At 42.3% G+C, this 23,610-nt stretch overlaps 3 protein-coding genes and 1 long non-coding RNA gene across 9 annotated transcripts; 3 read left to right on the top strand and 1 right to left on the bottom strand.

The window, feature by feature from the left end:
- Positions 1 to 337: 337 nt before the first annotated feature.
- Positions 338 to 6,406, bottom strand: LOC117773962. Its single transcript, XR_004615997.1, has 3 exons — positions 6,241 to 6,406; positions 4,797 to 4,798; positions 338 to 358 (listed from the first exon to the last, which is right to left on the bottom strand). It is a non-coding gene; the product is annotated as an uncharacterized LOC117773962 (long non-coding RNA).
- On the top strand, positions 521 to 5,806 carry LOC117773960 (UDP-glucuronosyltransferase 2C1-like). Of its 3 annotated transcripts, none has more exons than XM_034605913.1 (4): positions 521 to 620; positions 3,314 to 3,612; positions 3,726 to 4,439; positions 4,904 to 5,806. In XM_034605913.1, the coding sequence occupies exons 2-4, from the start codon at positions 3,319 to 3,321 to the stop codon at positions 5,486 to 5,488; spliced, it is 1,593 nt and encodes a 530-aa protein (XP_034461804.1). In that variant the 5' UTR covers positions 521 to 620; positions 3,314 to 3,318; the 3' UTR covers positions 5,489 to 5,806. The 3 variants fall into 3 exon arrangements, with proteins under 3 accessions (XP_034461804.1, XP_034461803.1, XP_034461802.1); XM_034605912.1 differs by lacking the exon at positions 521 to 620 and adding an exon at positions 742 to 880; XM_034605911.1 differs by lacking the exon at positions 521 to 620 and adding an exon at positions 1,027 to 1,107.
- LOC117773959 (UDP-glucuronosyltransferase 2C1-like) lies at positions 781 to 17,294 on the top strand. 4 transcript variants are annotated; one of them, XM_034605907.1, is made up of 5 exons: positions 11,982 to 12,000; positions 14,624 to 14,715; positions 14,828 to 15,126; positions 15,240 to 15,953; positions 16,525 to 17,294. In XM_034605907.1, the coding sequence occupies exons 2-5, from the start codon at positions 14,712 to 14,714 to the stop codon at positions 17,107 to 17,109; spliced, it is 1,602 nt and encodes a 533-aa protein (XP_034461798.1). In that variant the 5' UTR covers positions 11,982 to 12,000; positions 14,624 to 14,711; the 3' UTR covers positions 17,110 to 17,294. The 4 variants fall into 4 exon arrangements, with proteins under 4 accessions (XP_034461800.1, XP_034461799.1, XP_034461798.1 ...); XM_034605909.1 differs by lacking the exons at positions 11,982 to 12,000; positions 14,624 to 14,715 and adding an exon at positions 781 to 880; XM_034605908.1 differs by lacking the exons at positions 11,982 to 12,000; positions 14,624 to 14,715 and adding an exon at positions 1,028 to 1,107.
- LOC117773961 (UDP-glucuronosyltransferase 2C1-like) lies at positions 8,399 to 11,467 on the top strand. The gene is made up of 4 exons (XM_034605914.1): positions 8,399 to 8,896; positions 9,009 to 9,307; positions 9,421 to 10,134; positions 10,739 to 11,467. The coding sequence occupies exons 1-4, from the start codon at positions 8,764 to 8,766 to the stop codon at positions 11,321 to 11,323; spliced, it is 1,731 nt and encodes a 576-aa protein (XP_034461805.1). The 5' UTR covers positions 8,399 to 8,763; the 3' UTR covers positions 11,324 to 11,467.
- Positions 17,295 to 23,610: the final 6,316 nt, after the last annotated feature.

The raw sequence follows: 23,610 nt of genomic DNA, 5'->3' as shown, positions 1-23,610 counted from the left end.
TCCCCATTTTCTTATTACTTTTGTTCTAAGTTTTCCAAAAGAGCTCTGGTGTTGTATCAGTGACTAAACCACATTCAGGTGTCAGAATCGGATCTGAAGAAAAGTGGATCGTTGCATCTCTACCTGCCAACGCAAGAAATCAAAATTAGGTTCCATGGAGGAGTGTTTTTAGGTGTGAGTAGACCCACCTGGCGTATGGACGTGTGTTTCTCGTGTCTCTCAACAATTCACAAGAACTGTCTCGACCACTGCTCCTCTGCCAGATCCTCTTAGACACTGTGGTATTAACACGTTGACCCACTTTGCCTGATTTCTCTTCTGTTTCTTGGAAAAGCCTTTTGAACCTGTGATGCTAATACTCAACAATCCCTCCTCGGAACAACCTTCCTATCACATGTTGGAGGTCACAGTGGGCCAGAGGTTATTATCCCTCTATCTCTATATGAAGTCTCCAATCACCAGAGGCTGTAAATTGGCAGACATTAGGACCCAGCGGAGAGTGATCAGTGTTCTTTTGAAGGTGAAGGAATGTGGCCCTGCATTGTTTTTACCCTGAGAGAATCTGAGGCAACCAGGAAATGCAAAGAAGCCAGGGAGGACTCCGGGGAAAGGAGAAAAGGGTATTATGAAAACTGACACACACATTATTCAGGTCCTTTTAAATATCAGAGCCAGTGTAGAGACGCTCATTGTTCGCTAAACAAAATCTGCTGCTAGTTATAACACTGGTATAAAAAGAGTTTCCTGGTTGGACACAAGAGAAAGTTCTGCTTCTCAGGACCTGCAGCTGCTTTACTGGCTTAGTGGCATTACCCCTATAAGATATATACATAAACACTTCCAACAGATTTCCCAGGTGGAGGCCAGTAAGGACCAACTGGTAAGTGACAAACACTTTGTTATGTCATTTCACGCCATGATTTACATTCCATTCCATCAACCAGTGAATATAATCATAATGATTTTATTCTATTAACATTCATTCACTTTCATCAGAGATATCATGTTTTACAGACTTCGTTTTTACAGGCCCAGAGCAGACACGATAATATGAGGTGGAAAATTTTTTATCCTTAATAAAAATCTGTTGCACAAAGAGAAATATGAGTAAGTTCACCCAGGACTTTACACCATGCATGTCACAGTCGTATGGATTAAATAACTTGTCCCTTGGTTGTTCCTCTCCTGCTATAAAACTAATATTTAGGCTGCAAGCAGGAGCGGATCTTTCATCTTAGTGTTCGGGGGGGGGGGGACGATAAACAGAGACATTTCTCAAGAGCAATTCCTGGAGGCCGAACGTACTGTATATATATATATAAAGTGTCCCCATGATCGTTGCTGTCTCTGGCCCTATCCTCTGTGCTGGCACTCATACTCATCACTACACAGTTCAACACAACAACCACACTAATGTCTTTACTTTCTACATATACAAGACGGCTTTTACATCATAACCCGGAGACAAAAACTAACAAACTTACCTGAGAGTCTGTGCCTCAGTCAGATTGTCCCTGTCTGTCCTCAGCTCCTCTCTCTAAGTGGCCTTTGCCTGATGACACATTTGTGAAACACTTCCATAAGCACTTCATTACTTTCTTATGTCAACGTGCATTTGATATCACTGGGGTCCTTATACTTACTTGCCATTTTGGTGCAGTATTTTCTTCACATGTTATTTACGGCAACACCCATTAACCGATCTAAAGCAAATAATATGCCGATTAGATTTAGATTTAGTTTTTCAATTTACAGGCAGTAAGAAAAGATAATGCACTTAGAACCTAATGGTTTTGGGTAAGTTAATCTTAAATATTATAGAAATATTACTACATTACCATTGGCAACAGATCACGTATTTTATGTATGAAAACCTTCATTTTCAATGTAACCGAGCGTTCTGTGACATAAATACACATCTGACGTTTGTAACAAAGCAAACGGCTTGAAAATCAGTGGAGAATTCACACAGTTAAGAACATTTTAATTGTGCAGAGACTGAGCTGCACGAACCCAGAGTTAGATTCATGTTTACATCTGGTTAAATGTAAACGTGTTCTATTCCGATAGAATTAAAGCAAAGTGTCTGACAAATCCTTTGTTTTTAGTGAACTGATGAAGAGCTGCTTGATTAGATTTTGGCAGACCCTTTTATCCAAAGCGACCTACAATTAGTGCATTCAACATCTGTGTGGGGCCACTTAGGGGTTCAGTATCTTGCTGAAGGACACTTCGGCATACTGATGGGGAAGACTAAGGATTGAACCGCCAACCTTTTGGTTGGAGGACGAACTACTCTACCCCTCACCTACTGCGAGGAACTCAGTAAACTCTGAGGACACATTGCTCTAACAGAGAGAGAGAGAGAGAGAGACAGAGAGAGAAAGTGTGTGTGTATGTGTGTGTGTGTGTGTGTGTGTGTGTGTGTGTGTGTGTGTGTGTGTGTGTGTGTGTGTGTGTGTGTGTGTGTGTGTGTGTGTGTGTGTGTGTGTGTGTGTGTGTGTGTGTGTGTGTGTGGAGGGGGGCGTGGTCGTGTGTGATCTTGCAACGCTGTTATCTCACTAGTGCAAAGGGAGTGAGCTGATCTGTGATCAGAGCAGTCAGGAGAGTTCAGAGAGAGCGAGGGGGCATGTTGATGATGTTACTCTCAGTAGGTGAGAATATGTCTGACTTCTCCTGGTGTGTGATGCATGTGAAAGAGCAACTCTAGACCTCCATACTGGACCTGAATCCACAAACATTGTTCAAATGAGTCTTTTTCTTGAATTCAAAACTTTAATTACATCTTCCTGTAATGTTCAAACAATGTACTTAACTTTATTTTAACTGGTGATGGAGTAATTTATAGTGAAATGTTGGTACTTCAAGTATGAAAGTAAAGGACTTGAAAGCTTTACCCTCCACCACTAATCCTCAGAGTGAGGATTCAACATCCTGCCTTCAACTGGCAGCTATATTTGGCAGATCTGGCAACAGGAACCTGGAGTAGAGAAATCAGCAGGTTATAAAATGTGGAGAAAATCACTGCAGCACATAACGAGAAGCAGGATTTATCTTTCTACAGGTTTAATGTGGTATGTGTGAAATTCTGGCTGCTTCAAGTTACCCAAAAGGGACTAATAACCTGGTGAAAGAGGTCAAAAGAGTTTGAACTCAAATATGTAAGGAATCCTTTAGAGAGAATGTCAGTCTGCAGGCAGGCTGAACTACAGCTGCCACTTTTAAAGCATGCGTGTGTGAATTCATTATAATGTGAGCATTTTCATTCAAAACTCACGTTAAAATGCAAATGTTTCTCACTCTTGTATTTTAGGAACCATGCCCCTGTCTCGTGTCTGTGGAATATTTGTTCTCCTCAGCGTGGGTCTGATTTCCTTCGCCCCTCCTTGCCACGGAGGGAACATTCTGGTGTTCCCCATTGACGGCAGCTCCTGGATCAACATGAAGCTGCTGCTGGAGGAGCTTCATGCCAGAGGACACAGCCTCACTGTGATCCGGGGAAGCACCAGCTGGCACATCCCAGAGGAGTCTCCTCTTTACACATCCATTACAATTAAAATGGATGAGGGTATGGAGAACTTCTTTGAAGTGTACCTGCAGGAACAAATGAAGGTATGCCATCACGGTTGATGTACTGGGCCCCACTGGGTCATTTAATCATTTAAATATTACAATTCATATTTTGGGGATTTTCTTAATACTTATTTTCTTACCATTTTTTTCAGGCGCTGAGAGAAGGGGCGTCATTTCTAACTTCCTTCAAAATCACAAAGGATTTCCTCTCCATGATATTTAAAGCTCATTCTATGTGCTCTGATGCCCTCATTCAAATGTTAGATGATGAAAACACGGTCAAAAGATTAAAGGACGCCCAATACGATCTTGTTCTCACTGACCCGGCCGTAGCACCAGGGGTTCTGTTAGCAAAGTATCTCAAACTGCCCCTGGTGCTACATGTTCGTTGGATCACCAGCGGAGACGGACAATTTGCGATAGCCCCCTCCCCACTCTCTTATATTCCAGTGCCAGGATCGGGTTTAACCGACAAAATGAATTTCATGCAGAGGATCAAGAACCTGTTATTCTACGGCATCATATTGTTTCAGCACAAATTCTTGGTCTGGCCAATCTACGATGTTGCCTGCAGTAAACATATCGAGGGTGAATGTGACATCATCTCGATGCTTCAGGACGCAGACATATGGCTGTTCAGGTCAGACTTTGTGTTCGACTTCCCTCGGCCCACGATGCCGAACGTCATCTACATCGGAGGGTTCCAGTGCAAACCGGCCCAGCCTCTGCCAGCGGACCTGGAGCAGTTCGTTCAGAGCGCCGGCAAGCATGGTGTGATCATCATGAGTCTGGGAACTATGATTGAGGCTTTGCCCAAAGAGGCTGCAGATGACATCGCCAGCGCCTTTGCCAAGATGCCTCAGAAGGTAACGTACTCGTTACTAAATGTTAAAAGCTAGAAATGTGCCAGAGAGACCTTGAGATATTTAATTGCAGCAATTAATCAACAGGAGATCAAGTAAAAAAGAAAAACAAATATATAGCCTTAGTAGCCTGTTGGGCCTCTAATGAATCGTATTAAAGGGTATGGAAAACAGAGGGAGTGATCTATTGATTTATGATGAAATGTATTGATGTTACCAGATAAATGGTTCCTCTATTATATTTGCCATCTTTGAGTATCTTGTGTATCTCAGGCTGCAGCAGTGGCAACACCATCGTGTTGCTGTAATCACTGAAAACAGATGCTGCTTGTGAATATGTGGAATCTGTAGACGAGGGACTTCTGGCTTCCGTTTTCTATTTTAACCAATCACGTTTGAGCAGGCTTAGGCTGCCTGCAGGTAAACAATCCAGTAAATTCATGTTGATTCTTTTGTTTACTGATCAGGTGATATGGCGACACAAAGGGGAGCGTCCCTCCACTTTGGGGAACAACACGCTCATCGTGGACTGGATGCCGCAGAGGGACCTCCTGGGCCACCCTCAGACCAAAGTCTTTGTAGCTCATGGAGGAACCAACGGAGTCCAGGAGGCTATTTACCACGGGGTGCCCGTGCTCGGCTTACCACTGTTCCTTGACCAGTTTGACAACCTTGTACGTTTGCGGGAGAGAGGAGCTGCCAAGATCATTGAGCTGGGCGACCTTAATGGACAGAGTTTCGAACAAGGTCTTCAGGAAGTGCTCCTGCAGGACAGCTACAGACTGAACATGCAAAGACTATCTAGCTTGCACAGAGATCAGCCAATAGCACCCATGGATCACGCTATCTTCTGGGTGGAGTATGTGATCCGTCACAAAGGGGCAGCACATCTGCGTACGGAGGCTTATAAGATGCCCTGGTACTCGTACTACAGTTTAGATGTTCTGCTAGTGTTGCTGACTGCTGCGGCTGCACTGCTGCTCTTTACTGCGGCTGTTTTCTGGTTCCTGTGCTGCAGAAGTAGAAGGAAGACAAAAACTAAAGCTGAATGAGTTTCAAAATGTTTAGAAATCTGATAGAATAGGTTCTCTAAAGCTCTGTAGACACAAACGTACTGTACATCCTAAGGTATCTCATTTGTGCGTCTTTGTTATATAGGAAGTAAAATGACAACCAGTAGCACCATTAGCTATCAACTGTTTCTTCATGGATTTATATTCGGTTAAAAAATACATCATTGCTGATTGTTGTGTGTTGGGGATTTTTGGGCTAAAACCAATTCAGATGTGACAAACCTAACTTGTTATATGAATTGTCTCACATTTTATTTTGATTAGGGCAAAGATCAATACGTTTGTATTATTTCAAAGGAAAGTCTCTGTGTCATTATTGCTCCAGAATCAAATACTGTTCATGTTCCCCCTGTGCAAATCCCAAACAAATGCTGAAGGTGGAATAGAATAGAATAGAATTGAAAAGAATGGAAAACTATTATTGTCATTGTATAAGAGAAAGCAGTACAGTGAAATTAGAGATGCTATTTCTGAAAAACAACGCACATTCATATAAAAAAGAACAAAACAAGAAATACTTAATATGCCTGATGTCCTGAAAAGCAAGACTATCACAGCTGATGTTTTCTGGTCAGACTATGAGACCAAATAGAAGGTAAAACAGAGACAACAACACACAAGAACTGTCTCGACCACTGCTCCTCTGCCAGATCATCTTAGACACTGTGGTATTAACACGTTGACCCACTTTGCCTGATTTCTCTTCTGTTTCTTGGAAAAGCCTTTTCAACCTGTTACTGTGATGCTAATATTCAACAAGTGAAACAACCTTCCTATCACATGTTGGGGTCACTGTGGGCCAGAGGTTATTTCTCCTCTATCTCTATATGAAGTTTCCAATCACCAGAGACTGTAAATTGGCAGACATTAGGACCCAGCAGAGAGTTCTCAATGTTACTTTGAAGGTAAAGGAATGTGGCCCTGCATTGTATATATCCTGGGAAAATCTGAGGTAACCAGGAAATGCAAAGAAGCCAGAGAAGACTCCAGGAAAGGAGAAAAATGTATTATGAAAAGTGACTCACACATTATGCAGGTCATCTTTAAATACTAAGCTCAAAAAGGTTAAGGGAACAACTAATCGTTGCAGTTTAACAAGTCAGTTAAACTTCAGGAATATTTATTTGTCCATTTAGGAAGCACAAGTGATAGTGAATCAATTTCACCTGCTTTGGTGCAAATGAAAGTGACAACAGGTGCATTGGAGGCAAAAGCAAGACAACCCTCGAAAAGGGAGTGGTTCTACCTGTGGTGGCCACAGACAGTCGCTCTCTCTTTATCCTTCCTGACTGATTCTTCTCTAGTTTTGTCTTCTGCTTGTGTCCTTGTCACTACTGGTAGCAGGAGGCAGTAACTGCAGCCCAATCAGGTTGCACAGGTAGTTCAGCTCCTCCAGGATGGCACATCAATACGTGCGGTCGCAAGAAGGTTCGCTGTGTCTCTCAGCAAAGTCTCAAGAGCATGGAGGAGACAGCAGGAGACCAAACTAACAAACTAAACAATTGGCTGAATGATGAACAGATTAAGCGAGAATAATCATTAGTTGCAGGCTTATAAAATATTGTAAATTTGCTCCACCTCAAACTACTACAACAATAAAATGCTTCTTACACATGAAGACATCTGTTATCAAAGTGCTTTCACACACGATCTGTGATCTTGCAACGCTGTTATCTCACTAGTGCAAAAGGGATTGAACTGATATGTGATCAGAGCAGTGAGTGAGGGGGCATGTTGATGATGTTACTCGCCCGCCTCCTGCACGCTCTACTCAGCTGCCCCCCCTCACCTACTGCAAACTGAGTATTACCAGTAGGTGAGAATATGTCTGACTTCTCTTGGTGTGTGATGCATGTGTAAGGGCAACTCTAGACCTCCATACTGGACCTGAATCTACAAACATAGTCCAAATGGGTCTTTTTCTTGAATTAAAAACTTTTACATTTGATCCCTTAAGTACATCTTCCTGTAATGTTCAAACACTTGTGCTCTAAATTTTTGGTGCAGGAATTTAACTGGTGATGGAGTAATTTATAGTGAAATGTTGGTACTTCAAGTATGAAAGTAAAGGATTTCAAAGCTTTACCGTCCACCACTAATCCTCAGAGTGATATTAGAGGACTTTCCTAGGATCAACAGAGTTCATATCTGAAACCTGCGCCCTACTTTCAACTGGCAGATATATTTGTCAGATCTGGCAACAGGAACATGAAGTAGAGAAATCAGCAGGTGAAGAAAGCACATAACAAGAAGCAGGATTTATCCAGGAAACCTGTCTTTCTCCAGATTTAAAAGGATAGTTCACCCAAAAATGAAAATTCCCTCATTCTCTACTCACCACAATGCCGATGGAGGGGTGGGTAAAGTGTTCGAGTTCAGAGCGCACACACACCGCACAAGCTCGCGCCTTTATGCTCTCACCAAAAGGGGCACGTGACGACATCAGTGAGAACTTGCTGCCATAACTTCAGCTATGCAGCTTATGCTACTGGAACTAGCAATGCTACCTGAACTAGCGATGCTACTGGAACGATCGATGCGACCTGAACTAGTGATGCTACTGGAACGATCGATGCGACCTGAACTAGTGATGCTACTGGAACTAGCGATGCTACAGGTACCTATCGTGAGTTCTCGATGATCTCGTCTTGTTCACACCTTGGGCTCGAACGTGAACGCGCCTCCAGAGGAGGATATCAGAGGACATGAAGACTAAAAACATGGTGTAAATGAAACCGTTTCGAGTCAAACTTGAATGTCTGGGCTTATGGACACTTGGATGACACCACAGGAGCAGTATGGAGGCATTTTATGTTTTTTTTTCTGTGGTTTTATTACGTCTAAAGAAGATGTCCCACTGCCTTCTATTGTATTGGATGTGGCTGCAACACTGTTTACCCCTGAAACTCCAAAAGTGTTTTGTGGACTCAAACACTTCACCCACCACCTCCAGCGGCATAGTGGTGAGTAGAGAATGAGTGAATTTTCATTTTTAGGTGAACTATCCCTTTGCCATGTTATGTGTGAAATTACAGAAGGTTCAAGTTACCCAACCTGGATAATAACCTTATGAAAGAGGTCACATGTGTTGACATGTGACAGAGAAAAACACTCATGAAACTTCACACAACCACACAAACTACTTTGACAACATGATCAGGTTATCAGTGATAAATCTACGATGGCATGTTAAATAAGAAGTAACCACTTTGGTTTTTATTTGCAGAACATTTACTGCAGCATCATAGCTTTGTATGATGCATTGTAACTCATTTACTGTTATGGACCAATCATCTGTGGAGTTTGAACTCAAATATGTAAGGAATCCTTTAGAGGGAATATCAGTGTGCAGGCAGGCAGAACTACGGCTGCCACTCTCAAGCATGGGTGAGTGAATTTCAGGAACATGTTCATGCTGTTGATAGTATTATAATTTTAACTTTATAAACTTATGAAAACACATATTAAAATGCAATTGTTTCTCACTCCTGTATTTTAGGAACCATGCCCCTGTCTCGTGTCTGTGGAATATTTGTTCTCCTCAGCGTGGGTCTGATTTCCTTCACCCCTCCTTGTCACGGAGGGAACATTCTGGTGTTCCCCATTGACGGCAGCCACTGGATCAACATGAAGCTGCTGCTGGAGGAGCTTCATGCCAGAGGACACAGCCTCACTGTGATCCGGGACAGCAAGAGCTGGTACATCCCCGAGGAGTCTCCTCTTTACACATCCATCACAATTAAAATGAACATGAGTATGGAGAACTTCGTAGATGAGTACCTGCTGCAACAAATGAGGGTATGCTATCATGGTTGATGTACTGGGCCCCACTGGGTCATTTAATCATTTAAATATTACAATTCATATTTTTTTGATATTCTTAATACTTATTTTCTTACCATTTTTTTCAGCCGCTGAGAGAAGGGGCGTCATTTCTAACTTCCTTAAAAATGAAAAAGGATTTCCTCTCCATGATATCTCAGATTCATTCTGTCTGGTATGATGCCATCAGTCAATTGTTAGATGATGAAAACATGGTCAAAAGATTAAAGGACGCCCAATACGATCTTGTTCTCACTGACCCGGCCGTAGCACCAGGGGTTCTGTTAGCAAAGTATCTCAAACTGCCCCTGGTGCTAAATGTTCGCTGGATCCCCAGCGGAGATGGACAATTTGCGATAGCCCCCTCCCCACTCTCTTATATTCCAGTGCCAGGATCGGGTTTAACCGACAAAATGAATTTCATGCAGAGGATCAAGAACCTGTTATTCTACGGCATCATATTGTTCCAGCACAAATTCTTGATCGGGCCAATCTACGATGTTGCCTGCAGTAAATATATCGAGGGTGAATGTGACATCATCTCGATGCTTCAGGACGCAGACATATGGCTGTTCAGGTCAGACTTTGTGTTCGACTTCCCTCGGCCCACGATGCCGAACGTCATCTACATCGGAGGGTTCCAGTGCAAACCGGCCCAGCCTCTGCCAGCGGACCTGGAGCAGTTTGTTCAGAGTGCTGGGGAGCATGGTGTGATCATCATGACTCTGGGAACCTTGGTGAACGCTTTGCCCAAAGAGGCTGCAGATGACATCGCCAGCGTCTTTGCCAAGATGCCGCAGAAGGTAACGTACTCGTTACTAAATGTTAAAAGCTAGAAATGGGCCACAGAGCAATTAATCAACAGCAGATGAAGTAAAAAAAACACCTAACACACCTCCAATAAGTATATATGTTTGTGATTTGTTTGGAAAAAAGTTTGACTAGTGTGATGTGTGAAAGAAACTATTTGGAATATCCAAGTGCTAAAAAACAGGTCAACTGGACTTGGTTGAGTTTCTTGAAGACGTTTCACCTTCTTTCAGGCTGCTTCAGTTCTAACTGACTGCTGGGACTCCCAGGTATTAGGGACTGCTGGGAGTTGTTAGGGGTCATTGAGTCTTTCAGGTAACCTCAATGACTCCTAATGACCCTACAAGTTAAATTAGAAAGTTTTTAGCACACCTGGATATACCTTTAAACAGTGTACAGACAATGGAAGATGGAGTCGATTGACCCGGATATCCCTTCACTACACCAGAAGCCTCAATAGATTGGCCTTTGGTCCCAGAGGCTAATTCATCATCAGATGATGGCCGATGGGCTCCCAGATTGTTGTTGCCGTATTGTCTTCCTGCTCATGAACAGAGGTGCAGTAAATTCATGTTGATTCTTTTGTTTACTGACCAGGTGATATGGCGACACAAAGGGGAGCGTCCCTCCACTTTGGGCAACAACACGCTCATCGTGGACTGGATGCCGCAGAGGGACCTCCTGGGCCACCCTCAGACCAAAGTCTTTGTAGCTCATGGAGGAACCAACGGAGTCCAGGAGGCTATTTACCACGGGGTGCCCGTGCTCGGCTTACCACTGTTCTTTGACCAGTTTGACAACCTTGTACGTTTGCGGGAGAGAAGAGCTGCCAAGATCATTGAGCTGGGCGAACTTAATGGACAGAGTTTCGAACAAGGTCTTCAGGAAGTGCTCCTGCAGGACAGCTACAGACTGAACATGCAAAGACTATCTAGCTTGCACAGAGATCAGCCAATAGCACCCATGGATCACGCTATCTTCTGGGTGGAGTATGTGATCCGTCACAAAGGGGCAGCACACCTGCGTACGGAGGCTTATAAGATGCCCTGGTACTCGTACTACAGTTTAGATGTTCTGCTAGTGTTGCTGACTGCTGCGGCTGCACTGCTGCTCTTTACTGTGGCTGTTTTCTGGTTCCTGTGCTGCAGAAGTAGAAGGAAGACAAAAACTAAAGCTGAATGAGTTTCAAAACGTTTAGAAATCTGATAGAATAGGTTCTCTAAAGCTCTGTAGACACAAACGTACTGTACATCCTAAGGTATCTCATTTGTGCGTCTTTGTTATATAGGAAGTAAAATGACAACCAGTAGCACCATTAGCTATCAACTGTTTCTTCATGGATTTATATTCGGTCAAAAAATACATCATTGCTGGTTGTTGTGTGGTGGGGATTTTTGGGCTAAAACCAATTCAGATGTGACAAACCTAACTTGTTATATGAATTGTCTCACATTTTATTTTGATTAGGGCAAAGATCAATACGTTTGTATTATTTCAAGGGAAAGTCTCTGTGTCATTATTGCTCCAGAATCAAATACTGTTCATGTTCCCCCTGTGCAAATCCCAAACAAATGCTGAAGGTGGAATAGAATACAATAGAATAGAATTGAAAAGAATGGAAAACTATTATTGTCATTGTATAAGAGAAAGCAGTACAGTGAAATTAGAGGTGCTATTTCTGAAAAACAACGCACATTCATATAAAAAAGAACAAAACAAGAAATACTTAATATGCCTGATGTCCTGAAAAGCAAGACTATCACAGCTGATGTTTTCTGGTCAGACTATGAGACCAAATAGAAGGTAAAACAGAGACAACAACACACAAGAACTGTCTTGACCACTGCTCCTCTGCCAGATCATCTTAGACACTGTGGTATTAACACATTGACCCACTTTGCCTGATTTCTCTTCTGTTTCTTGGAAAAGCCTTTTCAACCTGTTACTGTGATGCTAATATTCAACAAGTGAAACAACCTTCCTATCACATGTTGGGGTCACTGTGGGCCAGAGGTTATTTCTCCTCTATCTCTATATGAAGTTTCCAATCACCAGAGACTGTAAATTGGCAGACATTAGGACCCAGCAGAGAGTTCTCAATGTTACTTTGAAGGTAAAGGAATGTGGCCCTGCATTGTATATATCCTGGGAAAATCTGAGGTAACCAGGAAATGCAAAGAAGCCAGAGAAGACTCCAGGAAAGGAGAAAAATGTATTATGAAAAGTGACTCACACATTATGCAGGTCATCTTTAAATACTAAGCTCAAAAAGGTTAAGGGAACAACTAATCGTTGCAGTTTAACAAGTCAGTTAAACTTCAGGAATATTTATTTGTCCATTTAGGAAGCACAAGTGATAGTGAATCAATTTCACCTGCTTTGGTGCAAATGAAAGTGACAACAGGTGCATTGGAGGCAAAAGCAAGACAACCCTCGAAAAGGGAGTGGTTCTACCTGTGGTGGCCACAGACAGTTGCTCTCTCTTTATCCTTCCTGACTGATTCTTCTCTAGTTTTGTCTTCTGCTTGTGTCCTTGTCACTACTGGTAGCAGGAGGCAGTAACTGCAGCCCAATCAGGTTGCACAGGTAGTTCAGCTCCTCCAGGATGACACATCCATACGTGTGGTCGCAAGAAGGTTCGCTGTGTCTCTCAGCAAAGTCTCAAGAGCATGGAGGAGACAGCAGGAGACCAAACTAACAAACTAAACAATTGTCTGAATGATGAACAGATTAAGCGAGAATAATCGTTTGTTGCAGGCTTATAAAATATTGTAAATTTGCTCCACCTCAAACTACTACAACAATAAAATGCTTCTTACACATGAAGACATCTGTTATCAAAGTGCTTTCACACACGATCTGTGATCTTGCAACGCTGTTATCTCACTAGTGCAAAAGGGATTGAACTGATATGTGATCAGAGCAGTGAGTGAGGGGGCATGTTGATGATGTTACTCTCCTGCCTCCTGCACGCTCTACTCAGCTGCCCCCCCCCCCCCCCCGAGTATTACCAGTAGGTGAGAATATGTCTGACTTCTCTTGGTGTGTGATGCATGTGTAAGGGCAACTCTAGACCTCCATTCTGGACCTGAATCTACAAACATAGTCCAAATGGGTCTTTTTCTTGAATTAAAAACCTTTACATTTGATCCCTTAAAGTACATCTTCCTGTAATGTTCAAACATTTGTACTCTAAATTTTTAGTGCAAGAATTTAACTGGTGATGGAGTAATTTATAGTGAAATGTTGGTACTTCAAGTAAGGAAGTAAAGGATTTCAAAGCTTTACCCTCCACCACTAATCCTCAGAGTGATATTAGAGGACTTTCCTAGGATCAACAGAGTTCATATCTGAAACCTGCGCCCTACTTTCAACTGGCAGATATATTTGTCAGATCTGGCAACAGGAATATGAAGTAGAGAAATCAGCAGGTGAAGAAAGCACATAACAAGAAGCAGGATTTTTCCAGGAAACCTGTCTTTCTCCAGGTTTAAAAGGATAGTTCACCCAAAAATGAAAATTCCCTCATTCTCTACTCACCACAATGCCGATGGAGGGGTGGGTGAAGTGTTCGAGTTCAGAGCGCACACACACTTGCGCTTTTATGCTCTCACCAAAAGGGGCACGCGACGACATCAGTGAGAACTTGCTGCCATAACTTCAGCTATGCAGCTTATGCTACTTGAACTAGCGATGCTACCTGAACTAGCGATGCTACCTGAACTAGCGATGCTACCTGAACTAGCGATGCTACCTGAACTAACGATGCTACCTGAACTAGTGATGCTACTGGAACTAGCGATGCTACAGGTACTTATCGTGAGTTCTCGCTGATCTCGTCTCGTTCACACCTTGGGGTCGAACGTGAATGCGCCTCCAGAGGAGGATATCAGAGGACATTAAGACTAAAAACATGGTGTAAATGAAACCGTTTCGAGTCGAACTTGAATGTCTGGGCTTATGGACACTTGGATGACACCACAGGAGCAGTATGGAGGCATTTTATGTTTTTTTTCCTGTGGTTTTATTACGTCTAAAGAAGATGTCCAATTGCCTTCTATTGTATTGGATGTGGCTGCAACGCTGTTTACCCCTGAAACGCCAAAAGTGTTTTGTGTTTTGTGGACCCACCACCTCCAGCGGCATAGTGGTGAGTAGAGAATGAGTGAATTTTCATTTTTAGGTGAACTATCCCTTTGCCATGTTATGTGTGAAATTACAGAAGGTTCAAGTTACCCAACCTGGACAATAACCTTATGAAAGAGGTCACATGTGTTGACATGTGACAGAGAAAAACACCCATGAAACTTCACACAACCACACACACTAGTTAGACAACATGATCAGGTTATCAGTGATAAATCTACGATGGCATGTTAAATAAGAAGTAACCACTTTGGTTTTTATTTGCAGAACATTTACTGCAGCATCATAGCTTTGTATGATGCATTGTAACTCATTTACCGTTATGGACCAATTATCTGTGGAGTTTGAACTCAAATATGTAAGGAATCCTTTAAAGGGAATATCAGTGTGCAGGCAGGCAGAACTACGGCTGCCACTCTCAAGCATGGGTGAGTGAATTTCAGGAACATGTTCATTCTGTTGATAGTATTATAGTTTTAACTTTATAAACTTGTGAAAACACATTTTAAAATGCAATTGTTTCTCACTCCTGTATTTTAGGAACCATGCCCCTGTCTCGTGTCTGTGGAATATTTGTTCTCCTCAGCGTTGGTCTGATTTCTTTCCCCCCTCCTTGCCACGGAGGGAACATTCTGGTGTTCCCCATTGACGGCAGCCACTGGATCAACATGAAGCTGCTGCTGGAGGAGCTTCATGCCAGAGGACACAGCCTCACTGTGATCCGGGGCAGCAACAGCTGGTACATCCCAGAGGAGTCTCCTCTTTACACATCCATTACAATTAAAATGGATGAGAGTATGGAGAACTTCTTTGATGAGTACCTGCAGGAACAAATGAAGGTATGCCACCATGGTTGATGTACTGGGCCCCACTGGGTCATCTAGTCATTTAAATATTACAATTCATATTTTTGGGATTTTCTTCATACTAATTTTCTTACCATTTTTTTCAGGCGCTGAGAGAAGGGGCGTCATTTCTAACTTCCTTCAAAATGAAAAAGGATTTCCTCTCCATGTTATCTCAGGCTCATTCTATCTGGTATGATGCCATCAGTCAATTGTTAGATGATGAAAACATGGTCAAAAGATTAAAGGACGCCCAATATGATCTTGTTCTCACTGACCCGGCCATAGCACCAGGGGTTCTGTTAGCAAAGTATCTCAAACTGCCCCTGGTGCTAAATGTTCGCTGGATCACCAGCGGAGACGGACAATTTGCGATAGCCCCCTCCCCACTCTCTTATATTCCAGTGCCAGGATCGGGTTTATCCGACAAAATGGATTTCATGCAGAGGATCAAGAACCTGTTAATCTATGGCATCATATTGTTCCAGCAAAAATTCTTGATTGGGCCAATCTACGATGTTGCCTGCAGTAAATATATCGAGGGTGAATGTGACATCATCTCGATGCTTCAGGACGCAGACATATGGCTGTTCAGGTCAGACTTTGTGTTCGACTTCCCTCGGCCCACGATGCCGAACGTCATCTACATCGGAGGGTTCCAGTGCAAACCGGCCCAGCCTCTGCCAGCGGACCTGGAGCAGTTTGTTCAGAGCGCTGGGGAGCATGGTGTGATCATCATGACTCTGGGAACCTTGGTGAACGCTTTGCCCAAAGAGGCTGCAGATGACATCGCCAGCGTCTTTGCCAAGATGCCGCAGAAGGTAACGTACTCGTTACTAAATGTTAAAAGCTAGAAATGTGCCACAGAACAATTAATCAACAGCAGATGAAGTAAAAAAAACACCTAACACACCTACAATAAGTATATATGTTTGTGATTTGTTTGGAAAAAAGTTTGACTAGTGTGATGTGTGAAAGAAACTATTTGGAATATCCAAGTGCTAAAAAACAGGTCAACTGGACTTGGTTGAGTTTCTTGAAGACGTTTCACCTTCTTTCAGGCTTCTTCAGTTCTAACTGACTGCTGGGAGTTGTTAGGAGTCGTTGAGTCTTTCAGGTAACCTCAATGACTCCTAATGACCCTACAAGTTAAATTAGAAAGTTTTTAGCACACCTGGATATACCTTTAAACAGTGTACAGATAATGGAAGATGGAGTCGATTGACCCGGATATCCCTTCACTACACCAGAAGCCTCAATAGATTGGCCTTTGGTCCCAGAGGCTAATTCATCATCAGATGATGGGCTCCCAGATTGTTGTTGCCGTATTGTCTTCCTGCTCATGAACAGAGGTGCAGTAAATTCATGTTGATTCTTTTGTTTACTGATCAGGTGATATGGCGACACAAAGGGGAGCGTCCCTCCACGTTGGGCAACAACACGCTCATCGTGGACTGGATGCCGCAGAGGGACCTCCTGGGCCACCCTCAGACCAAAGTCTTTGTAGCTCATGGAGGAACCAACGGAGTCCAGGAGGCTATTTACCACGGGGTGCCCGTGCTCGGCTTACCACTGTTCTTTGACCAGTTTGACAACCTTGTACGTTTGCGGGAGAGAGGAGCTGCCAAGATCATTGAGCTGGGCGACCTTAATGGACAGAGTTTCGAACAAGGTCTTCAGGAAGTGCTCCTGCAGGACAGCTACAGACTGAACATGCAAAGACTATCTAGCTTGCACAGAGATCAGCCAATAGCACCCATGGATCACGCTATCTTCTGGGTGGAGTATGTGATCCGTCACAAAGGGGCAGCACACCTGCGTACGGAGGCTTATAAGATGCCCTGGTACTCGTACTACAGTTTAGATGTTCTGCTAGTGTTGCTGACTGCTGCGGCTGCACTGCTGCTCTTTACTGTGGCTGTTTTCTGGTTCCTGTGCTGCAGAAGCAGAAGGAAGACAAAAACTAAAGCTGAATGAGTTTCAAAATGTTTAGAAATCTGATTGAATGGGCTCTCTAAAGCTCTGTAGACACAAACGTACTGTACATCCTAAGGTATCTCTTTTGTACGTATTTGTTATATAGGCATAAAATGACAACCATATAACTGATTTAGTATATATATATAAAATATATAAATATAGCCTTGTAAAAATAGTAGAGCCGCTATCAACTGTTTCTTCATAGATTCATATTTTGGTTTGAAAATGTATCATTTCTGTCCCATCTAGACGAGTCTTTAAATTTATATCCACTGTAACATTAAAACATATGGAACCAAAACACCAATCACTGTCTCAACTTCATTAATTTCCAACGTGCCAAACCCCAAGATGGTTGTATTTTGGGGCTAAAACCAATTCAGATGTGACAAAGATCAAAGCAGATCAAAGGAATGTCTCTGTGTCATTATTGCTACAAAGTATACTGTTCATGTTACCACTGTGCAAATCCCAAACAAATGCTAAAGGTATGATAGAATAGAATAGAAAACCATTATTGTCTTTGAATGAGAGTTTATCTCTGCAACCACTGGGTCAATATGAATAGTCTTGGTATCATGTAAAGGCAACACTTTCTGCAGATGTGGTTCGGGTACATTCATTACTCTGTTACAAGAGACAATGCAATATTCTCTCCGTGATGATGTGCTGGTATAGGATTGTGTGAGCTGCAGTGAAGTTAATCACAATATCAGAACCACATGTACCATTTCCAGGACGCCGCCGGCAACCAGTACTCTGTGGAAAACTTAGATCAATTTGGTCTCGCTTGTTATTCTTTATGTTTATATCGATCCATATAAATTACATCAGCCTCTAAAGTAAAGTCAGAGCCACCGAGAAGACGAATCTCAAAAAATTACTCTGGAAAATCCTTTAATTTCAGAAAATAGACCGTTACCACCGTTCCCCCTCTCTCTGGACTCGTCCAAAAAACAGATGCCTTGAAACAATCAGAGCCTGGAGGGGAAATTTCTCTTTGATAAAGCACATGGTTTCCATTTATGAGATGAGTGAGGTTGCAAGTTAAATTACGCACGCACACACACACACACACACACACACACACACACACACACACACACACACACAAACCCCCCCCCCCCCCCCCCCACACACACACAAACACACACACACACACACACACACACACACACCCACACACAGTATAGTCACCTGCAATTATCTTGTTATCCGAGAGAATCAAAATTTAATATGTATTTGGATCAGTAGAAACAATGACCTTGCCATAATCTGCAGTAGTTAAAAAAAACAGATGCTTTATTACAGATTTCCCCCCAAAAAAAGTAGGATATTACAGAAATAAAGTTTTCACATAGAATTTGTTGCATCTGCATTGTGTCCACACGTCGCTGCTGCGGAAGGATGAAGCTACAGAAGTGGTTTTAAGAGCTTCTCTGAATCCATGAATCAGAAACACGAGTTCAAGTTGACCACACCCGCTGTTGTCTGCCAGTGAGGAAAACACAATCTCCTCACAGATATTTTTCTTAAAGCAAAAAAGGGATGTGTGTTGACGCTCACAGGATTTCTGGCGACGTGTGACTTTAGAAATCTGGTGGGCACGGACATAAAACACAGCTTTTGCAAAACGGGTGAATGATTTGCAATCAAAACCCAGTGGATAAATAAAGTGGAAGAATTGATGCGATTGTTTCTTGAGTGTAAAACACATTTTAATGACACGGGGGAACAGTCCAAACCGATAAGTGCAAATTGTGGCGTTTCATTTGAACAAATAACAATCCTGTTTGAGTTCGCCCTCCAACATGATCGAATTTAACAGCCTGTTCCATTCTAGTTTAAATTTAAGTACAAGACAAACAAATGTTTCTTTTCTCTAGAAAATACGATTTTGCGTCACGATATTACTTTTATCCGTCCTTCATTAATTTTGTACTTTTCTTCTTCCCACCTCTACCTATTACACATCTAGTTAAGATACTATACTGGACGAAATAACAACAACCACATGGATGACAAATCATAGTCAGACAGCATCAGAATGAAAGCGGGACGAGGTTATGTCTGTAAATCGAACCCAGGCCTTTTGGGCTGATTCACACCTCCAGACAATCAGAGGGAAAAATTTGCTCTGGGACTTTCCTGATTTTCAACTGTGATTATCTGGGAATGTGAAGGTTTTAACAGATCCAAACGTAAACCTCCCAAACTGCACCGATTACATCAAACAAATTTGACATTCAGAGTTGATTATGATCTATAGGTCAATTAGAAATTGTAGGCAAGTTGAAATAATATGGATCGTCTTAATTTGGTCCATATTCGTTGAAGAGGCGAATATTTTTTTACCTCAAGAGACCATTGACTATAAACTTCCATCCCATGTATCATAACATGTCCTCTAAGAATAAATGTAACCTCAAGGAGGATAAAGCTTGAAGTCAACATCCACTACAACCCTTTACTTGTGTGATAATCCATCTACTTCTAAGTTGCACAGCTTTCACGTGTAGTTCTCCTGATTGCTTTTGCCCTGAGGGACGCCTCGACTCGTCCAGACACAAGGTCAGACGCCCTAACATCTGCAGCAGGAGCAGCCCACTTAAACACACAAAACAGGTGCCGCGCATGTTCCTGTCTCGTCGCTGCAGCCTCCCTCCCTCCCTGTGTCCTCCTCCCTCGATCTGTTTTCTCTTTGTGCTTCTCCTCCTCTGCCTCCCCCTCAGACTTTGCACCTCCTTTTTTTCCTTGGAAAATCCTTCCTGTGATCGCGGCTGCCGTTGGATGATGTCACTGTGCATGTTTTGTGTTAGAGACTTGTCAAGGCTGCGCTGTGACTGCGGGGAGAGGAGAAGCCTTCAGAAGATTAAGTACTGCATTTTGAGAGTGGGTGTAGATTCTACAGAATGACGGCAAAATGAAAAACTTGACAACTGCCAAATAATTCGGGAATGAGTCATAACCCTATCTACCGAAAGGCATAGAATTTGTTTTATTTTATTGAATTATCTGAGTTTTATTTTCTTTCAAATGTCTTTTTTAATGATTGTCAACAATGTATTAAAGTATAATTTTGCAGGGAAGCTTCTTTTTGGTTTAAATGATGAACACTCACTCACATCACAACACGTCCACAAGCTCAAACATGAACAAGCACACACACAACAACCACAGCTGACTACAGAAGATAAACTAAGGATAAACAAAGTTATAATTACGAGACAAGAAAGAAGAAAAAAGATCTATAATTTATACCTTTATGGTCAGGAAATAATGAGAATAGAAATAAAAATTAATAGAATAAGACTGGGAAAGAAGAGAGGAAAAAAGGGCAGAGGAAGAGAAAGGGTACTCAGAAATGATTGTAGAGTGTTTCTCAGAAAATGTCAGCACCTTGTTAATGTTACTCTCTGATCTCTGGGTAGTATAATAAATGTTATACAGGACATGATGAAGGACGGGACCCTGAATTCTTCCATTTAAGTAAAACAGCTTGACGGGCCTGTAGAGATTTAACAGCTGATACGTTAAGTGTTGCTATTGGAGCAATTCCAAAAAATGTCAGTCAAAGGATTTGGTTCAATTTGGTGGGGGGGGGGGGGGGGGGGGGGGGGGGTTCTGAAAGACCGAACTTAAATGGACACGACCAGAACATGTGAAGAAGTGAGGCAGGTGCAACTTAACTCAATTTATCACATGAACACACCGGGGATGTATTTCTATGCGCTAACGTGGTAAAATATTTTTAGTTTTGAAATTTATTTTGGCTCCCGCACACATGGTGGAGCAACTGGAAATAGAAAATTACAACCAGACCTCCGTCATATGTTTGGATTATATATTGTTTGCACCAAGTCTGAGATATTTTAGGGGGAAAATCACATGTCCTAGACAAAACTAATATTATTATGTATCGATCTCACTGACCAGGATGTTAAGAGACCTCAGTATTTGAGCCTGTGTTACTGCGAAGCAAGATATCGATTGGCTGATACAGAGAAAATACTTGACTACTGCTAAATATATGACAAATGTGAGTGTGTGCATTATTTGTACAGAGTTATATACTGCTCCATACCTCCACTCTTCAAGCAACAAGCAAGCACTTGCAGATTCGAGGTAACTCAACTCAACTCAATACACTCACTCACACACATTCATGCTCTGCGGCGTGTGCTCCCACGAGGCATCTGTAAGCCATGACATCATTCTCTCCACAGTCTCACAGATCACATGAATAAACTTTCTCTACCGGCCAGGAGCACGACTGCATCCACGGCTCCTCACAGGAAGTCGTGGCCGTTTGGCGGCGTCGAGTCTCAGAAATCCTCGCCATGTAAATTCTCCCAGATGGACCACATCATCCGAAATGTGTGGGATCGTGTGGCTGGAAACACGGAAGCACTGTTTGTGACACGGTCTTCATCCGTCTTCTTCCCACCGCTCTCTGTCTTTAGAGGATTACACTTTTATTTCTTACTTTCAGCAGCTCATTAATAACAGTGATATATTCATTTAAAAACGTAATACTGATGTTGTAATATAAACACAATGAGAGGGAAAGATTATTTTCTAGAATGAGAGATAATCGTGTTCTGTATAAACTCACCATGTGTACTGATATTTTTACTCTGAGTTTAGGAAATGTATAGTTTCCATAATATTGGGGGCTGTAGCTCAGGAGGTAAAGTGGGTCATCCACTAACCAGAAGGTTCGATCCCCGTCTCCTCAAGAGGCTGGGTTAGAGTAACTGTGTCCTTGGGCTAAAACCCCCCCAAAACAAATAATTCTTCAATGTCTTTCTGTGATTTCTTAACACTTTCTCCTTCATCTCTCTACATAAATCTGTTTTAAGGACATTTTCTTTCTTGATTTAGAGTAAGTTAACTTCTCTGTCACCATCAGTTGTTTTCTATTTTGATTTACAGAACAGAATCTTCTCCCTGAATCAATTATAACGAAAGCATAGACACATTTTCTTGGACCAGTCAAAGCGACACAGTTAAAGTGGTATGATAATGTTTCTCTGTCACGGAGCATCGATCATAAGACAAATCCTAGATGACACTTTGCTCCATAAGTTTCAGATCCATATGGTTGAATTTACAGCTGGAGGACGGACAACAGAGCTGTCAGAGAACGAGAATGTACAAAGTTACAGCAGAGTTTGTCTTGTCCGGAGTATTTTTTATCGGGGGAAGTAGTTACAGGCACTACTAGGCTCTGAATGTGTCACAAGGTCACACTAGGTCACAAAGAATACTATAAAATATGTATATATATAATATAAAACATATAATGTCTGTAATAAACGACAGGAGATATATTTTTTAATCTATATTCTAACATAACACCTCTGAGAGGTCGTGCTTACAGAGTAAGAACTGAAATCCTTGTCTCTGAATCTTAAACTTGTGGTAAGGTAATGAAAAATAAACGAATGTGATCTTATTAGATGGGGAATCGTTAAAATGAAGCTAAACGACAAAACACATCACGCAGGAAAGCGATCTGTCACACGGGACGGTTAATATCTGTCGGGTTTTCTGACAAACGAGGAATAAATTAAGCAGAGAAACAAGTATAACTACAGGCTGACAGGTATATATGATTATTTACTGCAACCAACGGACATTCACAAGCCATCTAACAGAGCTGATTTCCATTAGTTTGTGTTTATTTATTGTTATTCACTAATCCTGTACAGGACTGTGAGTTCATACTTGGCCAAGTGGAACATCTGGAACGACATGCACATGATCTAAATCATATCCATGATCCTGGATCAAATGGGTCTTTGTGAGATTCATCCACCGGTTTTATTTATGCAGTTGGCAGAGAGAGAACAGGGCTGTTGTGCCAGGGAATGATTTCAGCTGTGAATCTCCTGCAGCCGGGGAACGGACCAGTCACTGGTCGTGTTGGGGTGGTATCAATCAAAAAAAGTCAAGAGTTTGGAGAAACAAATGTGGCAGCGGCACTTCCAAGACTTATCATCTCAAGCCATTGCTCCAGGAGTGCGGTGGAATTTATTGGACTCCTGCATGAACACAACTAGTGCAGAGCTAGTTTACTATCCTGTTCTCTTGTCATCAGCTTGCTATCTCCCCTCTGTGACGTCAAACCTGCCTCCTTGTGCAAACTTGAACTCCCCTCTGCTGCTGCTGCCGCCCCTGGATCCCTTTTTAACGATACTGCCCAAGAGCGACGCTACACGTGAAGTATTTAATAAATTCTCACTCTCCGTCCCATCTCCGTCTGCTTCTCAGGGGGAACATATAATACACTGCAGGAAAACACGAGTCCAATGGATGCACACGTGCGTAATATTACCGATGCATGTGTTACAGTAAAAAAAAAAAGAAGGCATTTATGTAACTGTTATGTAATTCCTCAAATCCGGCCTGTTTTTGTGTACAGTGTTTATGCACATGTTCTCACAGTGCAGAGTTTATCAGATGAAGTTCATTGAGATTCACGTGGCTCATCAG

The sequence above is a fragment of the Hippoglossus hippoglossus genome, chromosome 14, assembly GCF_009819705.1.
Source record: "Hippoglossus hippoglossus isolate fHipHip1 chromosome 14, fHipHip1.pri, whole genome shotgun sequence".
NCBI lineage: Eukaryota > Metazoa > Chordata > Actinopteri > Pleuronectiformes > Pleuronectidae > Hippoglossus > Hippoglossus hippoglossus.
Note: the sequence above shows the minus strand (reverse complement) of the source record. Positions and strands in the feature narration are given on the sequence as shown.

What these genes read in the sequence shown, in the direction of transcription:
- LOC117773960 (XM_034605911.1), top strand. An exon ending in ACCTGCAGGAACAAATGAAG is followed by an intron (nt 3,613 to 3,725) that starts GTATGCCATCAC and finishes CATTTTTTTCAG; the next exon opens with GCGCTGAGAGAAGGGGCGTC. An exon ending in TTGCCAAGATGCCTCAGAAG is followed by an intron (nt 4,440 to 4,903) that starts GTAACGTACTCG and finishes TTTACTGATCAG; the next exon opens with GTGATATGGCGACACAAAGG.
- LOC117773961 (XM_034605914.1), top strand. Translation starts at nt 8,764, where the DNA reads ATGATGCATTGTAACTCATTTACTGTTATGGACCAATCATCTGTGGAG. An exon ending in GCTGCCACTCTCAAGCATGG is followed by an intron (nt 8,897 to 9,008) that starts GTGAGTGAATTT and finishes CCTGTATTTTAG; the next exon opens with GAACCATGCCCCTGTCTCGT. An exon ending in TTGCCAAGATGCCGCAGAAG is followed by an intron (nt 10,135 to 10,738) that starts GTAACGTACTCG and finishes TTTACTGACCAG; the next exon opens with GTGATATGGCGACACAAAGG.
- LOC117773959 (XM_034605906.1), top strand. Translation starts at nt 14,583, where the DNA reads ATGATGCATTGTAACTCATTTACCGTTATGGACCAATTATCTGTGGAG. An exon ending in ACCTGCAGGAACAAATGAAG is followed by an intron (nt 15,127 to 15,239) that starts GTATGCCACCAT and finishes CATTTTTTTCAG; the next exon opens with GCGCTGAGAGAAGGGGCGTC. An exon ending in TTGCCAAGATGCCGCAGAAG is followed by an intron (nt 15,954 to 16,524) that starts GTAACGTACTCG and finishes TTTACTGATCAG; the next exon opens with GTGATATGGCGACACAAAGG.